The sequence below is a fragment of the Hyla sarda genome, chromosome 5 (genome assembly GCF_029499605.1).
Source record: "Hyla sarda isolate aHylSar1 chromosome 5, aHylSar1.hap1, whole genome shotgun sequence".
NCBI classification, from domain to species: Eukaryota; Metazoa; Chordata; class Amphibia; order Anura; family Hylidae; genus Hyla; species Hyla sarda.
Genome location: NC_079193.1, coordinates 83,626,574 through 83,636,761, shown reverse-complemented (window position 1 = coordinate 83,636,761; position 10,188 = coordinate 83,626,574). Strand labels below are relative to the sequence as shown.

At 42.6% G+C, this 10,188-nt stretch overlaps 1 protein-coding gene across 2 annotated transcripts; it reads left to right on the top strand.

Moving 5' to 3' along the window:
* Nucleotides 1-5,757: 5,757 nt before the first annotated feature.
* Nucleotides 5,758-8,876, top strand: LOC130273297 (cytochrome c, testis-specific). Of its 2 annotated transcripts, none has more exons than XM_056519837.1 (3): nt 5,758-5,920; nt 6,941-7,118; nt 8,472-8,876. In XM_056519837.1, the coding sequence occupies exons 2-3, from the start codon at nt 6,950-6,952 to the stop codon at nt 8,615-8,617; spliced, it is 315 nt and encodes a 104-aa protein (XP_056375812.1). In that variant the 5' UTR covers nt 5,758-5,920; nt 6,941-6,949; the 3' UTR covers nt 8,618-8,876. The 2 variants fall into 2 exon arrangements, with proteins under 2 accessions (XP_056375812.1, XP_056375811.1); XM_056519836.1 differs by having other exon boundaries at nt 5,763-6,024.
* Nucleotides 8,877-10,188: the final 1,312 nt, after the last annotated feature.

Genomic DNA, 10,188 nt, shown 5'->3' with positions numbered 1-10,188 from the left:
TGTTTGTCACTGATCTACTGTATGACATGCTACACTTGTCTATCGCTTGATACATTGATGAGACCCCAACCCTTTGCCTGTGCAAAGCCAGAGGCATCATATAAAATGTAGGCATCTTATAAAATGCATTAAGAAAAGCATATCTGATGGGAAATAGGAATAAAACAGGCAGACAACCCATGCACGCTAAAATAAATAAACATAAGGTATAGTGAAGAGCTTTTACTTGATTATTCAATAATAAGCTATGTTGCAATATATAAGCAACAGAAAGAAAAAGTTCCCAGAGTGCTTCTTTAAATGGGTTATCCAGCAGGAATTTTTTTTTCTATGGCCATTGTGTGGGAGATAAAAAAAAATAAACATCTACTTACCACCAGCGCTCCTGTGGTGCCTCCGCTATCCTTCTCAGGTCCCCCAATGCAACTGTCTTCCTGAGCTGCGTGTCGTCCCCTGAAACACCTGAGCCCCATGTGTCAAACTGCAGCTCAGTGAATTTCTGGCTGCAGCGATGTTCCGCCTCTGCCAGCGATTCGCTGTGTTACAGTCTGAAATATTGGGGCCGGGTGCTTCCTGGGGACGACAGTCATGCTGTAGCTCAGAAAGACGATCGTTTCGGAGGACCTATGCAGGACACTGGAGGCATTGCAGGAGTGCTGGAGATAAGTATTGATTTTTGTTTTTTTTATATCCCACACAATAGTTAGACCCTCCCTCCCACCAGATTACCCCTTTTAAACTATAGCCTTTTATGATTAAAAAGCCAAAAAGGATCCAGTTTATTTTCTTTTATGATTGACACTATTTTTTTTCTCTAAAAGCTACATTATGTAAACAAAAGTATTGGGACACCTTTATAATCACAGCGTTGGTACTCTTTGAAAATTACTTAAAACTGCTACCCATAGATATGTCAGCCCTGCCCCAAACTATTTCTATATATTACAGTGTATCTCTGCATAATACAGTCCTTTACTTCCTAACAGCACTATTCAAGGGGCAAATAATCACTCCACACCATGGCAACATATACTGTATCTACTACAAAGAACAATAGAACTAATATTACCACCAAACAGCAACTATATAGAGGTGGATTCCAGCACTACACAGATAAATACTCTGTATAAGTTATTACAACACAGTTGTATCCAGTAACTCACAGGTGGTGTTTTCTCTGATCTGTGTTGTTCTCGTTTCTTTTTTTTTTTCATGCACCTCAAAGGGTCACGATGACTTCTCCTAAACGTAATGACGTGAAGTGTCTGCAGCCTATGACAATGAATGGTGGAGTAGAGTGGCTTCATCATTCTCCTGCTTCTTCACCAAAAATGAAGCAGATGCAGTGACGGGTGTCTGGGGTGACACCACTATGGGATGAATACTTCCCGCTTGGTTGAGTCACCCCACAAGACTGTTATCCAGTGAGGTCCACCGTTGTAAGGGTATGTTCATACTGCTTATTTCCAGCGGAATTCTGCGCAGTGAACATTGGCATCAGTGTGAATGGATCTTCCATAGACCCGTTAACACTGAGGAATTTCAGCGGCGAACAATTCCGGCGAACATGTTCATTTTTTGCGCGGAAGTCCGCGAGCACTGCATAGCCGTCAATGGTGATGGCACAGTGCCGTACGGTTCTACCACTGAAGTATTTTCAACGGCGGCCGTCAGATGGAATCTCCGTTTGCGGAATTCTTCGAGAAGAAATTCCGCAGTGTGAACATACCCTAAGAATGATCTTGCTCATTCTTCCAGCAGAATACAACATGAAATACATTGCAATCAATGGAGACCGACATTATCTGCGGGGACCACGATGCCTGCTGAAATCATTAAGCAGGCATCCTGTGCCAACGCCTGGGGTGGGTCCTGAGACCGGCGCTCCTCTTCTGAGCATTGTAGTTCGCCCGTAGAGCACTTTACATCCACATATGGGATATCTCCATACTCAGAAGAAATTGTGTTACAAATTTTGGGGACATTTTCTCCTATTTCCCTTTTTGAAAATGTAAAAATTTTGGGAAAAACCATAATTTTTGTGGAAAAAAAATATTTTCATTTACACATACGAATTTAACAAAAAATCGTCAGCAGAACACTTGATGTCCACACATGGAGTATTTCCATTCTCAGAAGAAATGGGGCTACAAATTTTGGGGGTCATTTTCTCCTATTATCCCTTGTAAAAATGTAAACATTTTGGGAAACACCATCATTTTAGTGAAAAAATATATATTTTCATTTACACATACAAATTTAACAAAAAATCATCAAACACCTGTGGGGTGTTAAGGCTCACTGTACCCCTTGTTACATTCCTTGATGGGTGCAGTTTCCAAAATAGTATGCCACGTGTTTTTTTTTTTTTGCTGTCCTGGCACCATAGGGGCTTCCTAAATGCGACATGCCCCCCAAAAACCATTTCAGCAAAATTTACTTTCCAAAAGCCAAATATGACTCCTTCTCTTCTGAGCATTGTAGTATGCTCGCAGTGCACTTGAAGTCCACATATGGGGTATTTTCATACTCAGAATAAATGGGGTTACACATTTTGAGGGAAATTTTCTCCTATTACCCCTTGTAAAAAATTAAAAATTTTGGGAAAACCAGCATTTTTGTACAAAAAAATAAAAAATCATTTACACATCCGACTTTAACCTGTAAAGGATAAGGACCCAGGGCGTACCTGTACGTCCTGAGTCCGCTCCCGTTCTATAACGGGGGGGCCACGGCGTGGCCCCGCGTCATAGCGGGTCGGGCCCGGCCTCTAACAGCAGCCGGAACGCCGCGTCTAAAATGAAAGTGAAACCATGCCGGTTAGCTCAGGGAGCTGTTCGGGATTGCCGCGGCGAAATCGCGGCATCCCGAACAGCTTATATGACAGCTGGAGGATCCCTACCTGCCTCCTCGCTGTCCGATCGCCGAATGACTGCTCAGTGCCTGAGATCCAGGCATGAGCAGTCAAGCGGCAGAATCATCAATCAGTGGTTTCTTATGAGAAACCACTGATCAATGTAAAAGATCAGTGTGTGCAGTGTTATAGGTCCCTATGGGGGCTATAACACTGCAAAAAAAAGTGAAAAAAAAGTGAATAAAGATCATTTAACCCCTCCCCTAATAAAAGTTTGAATCACCCCCCTTTTCCCATAAAAAAAAAAAAACTGTGTAAATAAAAATAAACATATGTGGTATCGCCACTTGCGGAAATGTCCGATTTATAAAAATATATCGTCAATTAAACCGGTCAATGGCGTACGCGCAAAAAAATTCCAAAGTCCAAAATAGTGCATTTTTGGTCATTTTTTATATCATGAAAAAATTAATAAAAAGTCCTATCAATGCAAAAATGGTACCGTTAAAAACTTCAGATCACGGCACAAAAAATGAGCCCTCATACCGCCCCATACGCGGAAAAATAAAAAAGTTATAGGGGTCAGAAATGACAATTTTAAACGTATTAATTTTCCTGCATGAAGTTATGATTTTTTCCAGAAGTACGACAAAATCAAACCTATATAAGTAGGGTATCATTTTAACCGTATGGACCTACAGAATAAATATCAGGTGTCATTTTTACTGTAAAATGTACTACGTAGAAACGGAAGCCCCCAAAATTTACAAAACGGCTTTTTTTTTTCCAATTTTGTCTCACAATGATTTTTTTTTCCGTTTCACCGTAGATTTTTGGGCAAAATGACTGACGTCATTACAAAGTAGAATTGATGGCACAAAAAATAAGCCATCGTATGGTGCAAAATTGAAAGAGTTATGATTTTTTAAAGGCAAGGAGCAAAAAACGAAAATGCTAAAACGGAAAAACCCCTGGTCCTTAACGGGTTAAGGGGTTAACAAAAAGTCGTCAAACACCTGTGGGGTGTTAAGGCTCACTGGACCCCTTGTTACGTTCCTTGATGGATGTTGTTTCCAAAATAGTGTGCCATGTGGGTTTATTTTTTTTAATTTATTTATTTTTTGCTGTTCTGCCACCATAGGGGCTTCCTACATGTGACATGCCCCCCAAAAACCATTTCCGCAAAATTCACTCTCCAAGATCCCATTTTCGCTCCTTCCCTTCTGAGCCCTCTAGTCCCCCGAGAGAAATTGGGTGATTTATGTCCTTTTACCCCTTGTAAAATTTTCTAAAATGGCTCTACAAGAACATGTGAATGTAAACAATGAAGATTTTGAATTTTCTCCTTCACTTTGCTGCTATTCATGTGAAACACCTTAAAGGGGTACTCCGCCCCTAGACATCTTATCCCCTATCCAAAGGATAAAGGATAAGATGTCAGATCGCCGGGGTCCCGCTGCTGGAGCGGATCGGAGCCATGACGTCACGCTGCTCCGGCCCCTGTATCGCCCGTCATTATGCACCGAGCCAACTCGCTCTGCGCAGTAATGATAGCGGGGTGCCGCAGCGGGGATCCCCGGGGTCCCCAGCAGCGGGACCGCGGCGATCTGACATCTTATCCCCTATCCTTTGGATATGGGATAAGATGTCAGGGGCGGAGTACCCCTTTAAGGGTTAACAAACTTTCTGAATGTCATTTCGAATACTTTGAGGGATGCAGTTTCTATAATGGGGTCATTTATGGGGTATTTATCAGTGAAAGGCCCCTCAAATCCACTTCAAACTTCAAACTGGTCCCTGAAAAATTCAAATTTTTTATTTTTCATGAAAATTTTGAAAATTGCTGCTATACTTTGAAGTCCTCTAATGTCTACAAAAAGTAAAAACATGTCAACTTTATGATGCAAATATAAAGTAGACATATTTTATATGTGAATCAATATATAATTTATTTGGAATATCCATTTTCCTTACAAGCAGAGAGCTTCAAAGATAAAATGCTAATTTTTCATGAAATTTTGGGGGTTTTCACCAAGAAAGGATGCAAGTAATGACGAAAATTTACCACTAAGTTAAAGTAGAATATGTCACAATAAACTATCTTGGAATCAGAATAAAAGGTAAAAGCATCTCAGAGTTAATACATAAAGTGACAGTGGCCAGACGTGAAAAAAAGGGTTGAGTCCTTAAAGGAGTACTCCGGCGCGCACTTTTTTCCTTTTATCCCGTCTGGGCTGCACAATAAGAGAAAACACACTTTCTCTTACCTGCCAACGAGCCCCCGGAGCTCCGGTACACTCCGGTACAGGTGTTCGGTCCCCGGGCTGTATTCTTCTTACTTCCTTTTAGCCCGACACGTCACACAGAGCTTCAGCCTATCACCGGCCGCAGTGATGTCCCGCCTCGGCCGGTGATAGGCTGAAGCTCCGTGTGACGTGCCGGGCTAACAGGAAGTAAGAAGAATACAGCCCGGGGACCGAACACCTGTACCGGAGTGTACCGGAGCTCCGGGGGCTCGTTGGCAGGTAAGAGAAAGTGTGTTTTCTTTTATTTTGCAGCCCGGACGGGATAAAATGAAAAAAGTGCGTTCCGGAGTACTCCTTTAAGGTGAAAATGGGCTGGGTCCCTAAGGGGTTAATGCACATGTAATTCTCAGCTGTAAAAGAGAGACATTTGTGACATGTGTCTACATAGTCCTGGGAACCTCTAGAAAAATTTAAATATACATATAATTCTTAATTGAGCTCCTCTTTTTGATTATATATATATATATATGTTATACAATTGAATTGCGCACATGCGCAGTACACAAGTCTGCAGGAAATTCTCACGTCTTTCTCAGGAAACGCACGTGATCCGCCTACCTGCCCTCGCTGACGTCACTAAAAGCCGGCTTCGTGACGCTACGCTGGGCGGGGCTCTGTGACCCTCCTTCAGCCGCTTCCTGTTCAACCTACCCTGCTATACAGTCGCCGACGGCAAAAGAAGCCAAACTCTTCTCTTTGATTGGATGATCTAAGCACTTTAGAGGGCGAGACTTGGTCGACGTCACACGTAAAATCTAAGGTGCGTTGCGTGGACACCGGTTACAAAGGCTTGGTACAGCGTGTCCTTGGCTGTAGAGCGAGCAGTGTGTTCACCGGTGCGGAGCTCAGTTGACTGGCTGTAAGGTAAGATGTGGCCTTCGCCATCATGGCGCCGCCCTGGCTTTATTGCTTGTCTTAGCTATTTATATTACAATGGGTATTGTGGAATATCTTCTACGACCTTGGGATTTTTAGGGGATGCTTGTCCTTGGCCATTCTGCGCCTGCTCAGATGTTGTTCTACTCCAGTAGAGATTTAATATGGATAAATGAATGATGATGATGGATTGTAATGGCTGGACCCATGTTAACGTCTCACCTAAGCTGTCCATTGGCTGTATATACAAGGGTGCCTGCAACTGTTGGAAAACTACAACTCCCAGCATGTCCAGTCAGTCTAAGGCTGTCTGGCCATGCTGGGAGTTGTAGTCTTGCAACAAATGTGGGCACCCTGGCTTGAAAATTTTTTTGTGTACACTGTATAGATCTACATTATTCAGTTGTGGTGGTCAGGCTGTAACTTTTTATTTTAAAACTACAACTCCCAGCATGCCTGCACTGCATTTGGCTCTCTGGGCATGCTGGGAGGTGTAGTTTTGCCCCAGCTTGTTCAATGAGATGCACTAGTGCAGTGGTCTTCAACCTGCGGACCTCCAGATGTTGCAAAACTACAACTCCCAGCATGCCCGGACAGCCAACGGCTGTCCGGGCATGCTGGGAGTTGTAGTTTTGCAACATCTGGAGGTCCGCAGGTTGAAGACCACTGCACTAGGTTATAAGACACCGGTAACTCCTTGTAAATGAGCTCCAGCTTGTCTGGCTTCCTTTTTTTAGTTTGTGACCCTTGGGAAGGTCATATAGGTCACCAGGGCTTATTACTAGTGCTCTGGGGATGGGAGGCAGTGCTTTTTTTTTTTGTATTTTTGAGCTATGTGTGGTGATGGTTTATAGTGATGTCTTCCCTGACTTTTTTTTTTTTTTTTTTTGTTCTTTTATTTCAGAATTTAACAATGGGAGACGTTGAAAAGGGAAAGAAGGTCTTTGTCCAGAAATGCTCTCAGTGCCACACGGTTGAGAAGGGAGGAAAGCACAAGGTTGGACCCAACCTAAACGGCCTGTTTGGACGCAAGACTGGTCAAGCAGAGGGCTTTAGTTACACCGATGCCAACAAAAATAAGGGTGAGTGGTGCTATAAGGAGATGGTTGGGTGATATGAGTCCTTAGTCCACAGGGTAAGTAATACATGTGTGGTCACTGGCTCTTTGTAAGCTCTGAATGCCTCTTGAGAATGAAGATGCTGGGGGTTTGACCTCTGGTGCCCTCAGTGATCTCAAATGTTGGTCCTTAGGTGCCCCCTTGTGTATGAAGAGGCAGTGTGCTTCTATGACTGCAGCTCCATTCACTTATTTAGTCTGGAGGGTACAATCTGTCTGCACCCTTGCAGTTAAAGAGGTTAACCAGGAAAAAACTGGCTCCAGAAAGTTAAACAGATTTGTAAATTCCTACTATTAAAAAATCTTATTCCTTTCAGTACTTATGAGCTGCTGAAGTTGAGTTCTTTTCTAAGTGCTCTCTGATGACACCTGTCTCGGGAACCGCCCAGTTTAGAAGCAAATCCCCAAAGCAAACCTCTACTTGGTGCAGTTCCCGAGACACAAAGATGTCAGCAGAGAGCACTGTTGCCAGACAGAAAACAAATCAACTTCAGCAGCTGATAACTATTGAAAGGATTAAGATTTTTTTTTTAATAGAAGTAATTTACAAATCTGTTTAACTTTCTGGCACCAGTTGATGTATAAATAAGTTTTTCCTTTAATATAGAAGTAGGATTGAGATCACTGATGGTCCTGGAGGTCAAACCCTCAGGATCTTCATTCTCAGGGGCATTTAGAGACTGTTGGGCAGAGTGATCTTGGAGGTCAAACACTACCCTGCCCATGGGTAACATCTTATTTTAGTGGGAGAACTTTAAATGCCAATAACTTATGCAAGTAGTCCCTCTAATGTGACCAACACTTTTCTATTTATCTAAGACTTTGTTTTTGCGCGGTGTACATGCATTTACTGGACAGATTCAGATATTTCTCGCCTCTGCTGTGATATGCATCACTGTAGAAAATGAGTCTGCTGTACTTCCCTATACAAATACATGGTTGTCTGATGTGAGTCTACAAAGTGGTATATCCCAGCGTTCCACTGGAGGTTTATAGCAGGGGATACTGTAATCTTCGGTTATGAAGGGTTTTTCTTTCCATATGAATCCCTGGACTTTTTGACTACTAGGTATTTCAGATCACTCACTTGAAAGGAGTTGCCAAGATTAGAAAACATTGACTGCTCTTCTCCACACCTGTCCAAGGGTTGTCTGTGACACTGCAGCTCAGCATCATGCATGTCCATGGCACTGACCAGATACAGCCTATTGCTAGATGTGGTATGGTTTGTGTGGGAATGCAGCCATGGTTTTTATACTTGTACTGTAAATCGCTTTTGTTGCCACTGAACTTTTATTAATGATATGGTTGTCCACAGGCATTACCTGGAACGAGGAAACCCTTATGATCTATCTGGAAAATCCTAAAAAGTACATCCCTGGCACAAAGATGATCTTTGCTGGTATCAAGAAGAAGGGAGAGAGAGAAGACTTGATAGCATACCTGAAGAGCGCAACCTCCTAACTGCTATATCCACTGCCTTATTTATTTCACAGAGGGAGGGGGGGGGGGGTTGCTTGCGATGAGATGCTTTTTAAATTTTATATATTTTTATTTGTATTGTCATTACTTATTTTAGTGTCTCATCAGCCAGCAAATGTAAAATTTATGGGAAAATACATTGAAATGAATGTGGCTCTTCAGTGTTATGGATGAAAAGATAACCAACCTGCTACTTGGACTAAAACTCACTCAACTAATAAAATAAATTCTGCTCATGCTATTTATAGTAACTTTTATTTAATTTTTTTTTTCTCTATTGGATTATGAAAAAGATGACTAAAGGAAATGTAAGGGTTCCTGTCTGTTTTTGATCAGTGTGGGTCCAGGTGTTGAGAACCCTGCTGATCACAACAGGAACTGGCAGCGCTCATCACTAGAGATGAGCGAACTTGCAGTAAATTCGATTAGTCACAAACTTCTCGGCTCGGCAGTTCATGACTTTTCCTGCATAAATTAGTTCAGCTTTCTGGTGCTCCGGTGGGCTGGAAAAGGTGGATACAGTCCTAGGAGACTCTTTCCTAGGAATGTATCCACCTTTTCCAGCCCACCGGAGCACCTGAAGGCTGAACTAATTTACGCAGGAAAAGTCGTCAACTGCCGAGCCGAGAAGTTCGTGGCAAATCGAATTTACTGTAAGTTTGCTCATCTCTACTCATCACCAACAAACTCTACTCTTGTAAGCAGCTTATAAACTACACGGTGGGCCATTTATATGGATACACATTAATAAAATGAGAATGGTTGGTGATCTTAACTTCCTATTTGTGGCACATTAGTTTATGTGAGGGGGGACTTTTCAAGATGGGTGGTGACCATGGCGGCTATTTTGAATCCAACATTTGTTTTTTCAATCGGAAGAGGGTCATGTGACACATCAAATTTGTTGGGACTTTCACAAGAAAAACAATGATGTGCTTGGGTTTTAATGTGAGTTATTTACAAGTTTCTGACCACTTCTAAAATGTGTTCAATGTGCTGCCCATTGTGTTGGATTGTCAATGCAACACTCTTCACACACTCTTCACACACTGATAGCAACACCGCAGGAGAAATGCTAGCACAGGCTTCCAGTATCCGTAGTTTCAGGCGCTGCACATCTCGTATCTTCACAGCATAAATAATTGCCTTCAGATGACCCCAAAGATAAAAAAAAGTCTAAGGGGGTCAGATCGGGATACCTTGGGGGCCATTCAACTGGCCCACGACGACCAATCCACTTTCCAGGAAACTGTTCATCTAGGAATGCTCAGACCTGGCACGTTCCCTGAATGTTTCCAGCAAGCTGGTGCACCACCACATTATGGGTGTCAGGTCCCAGCATTCCTAGATGAACAGTTTCCTGGAAAGTGGATTGGTCTTCGTGGCCCAGTTGAATGGCCCCCAAGGTCTCCCGATCTGACCCCCTTAGACTTTTATCTTTGGGGTCATCTGAAGGCAATTGTTTGTTTATGCTGTGAAGATACAAAATGTGCAGCACCTGAAACTACGGATACTGGAAGCCTGTGCTAGCATTTCTCCTGCGGTGTTGCTAT

Excerpts from the sequence above, each read along its gene's own strand:
- LOC130273297 (XM_056519837.1), top strand. The coding sequence starts at position 6,950 with ATGGGAGACGTTGAAAAGGGAAAGAAGGTCTTTGTCCAGAAATGCTCT. Across the intron at positions 7,119-8,471 it reads CGATGCCAACAAAAATAAGG|GCATTACCTGGAACGAGGAA; the intron begins GTGAGTGGTGCT and ends GGTTGTCCACAG.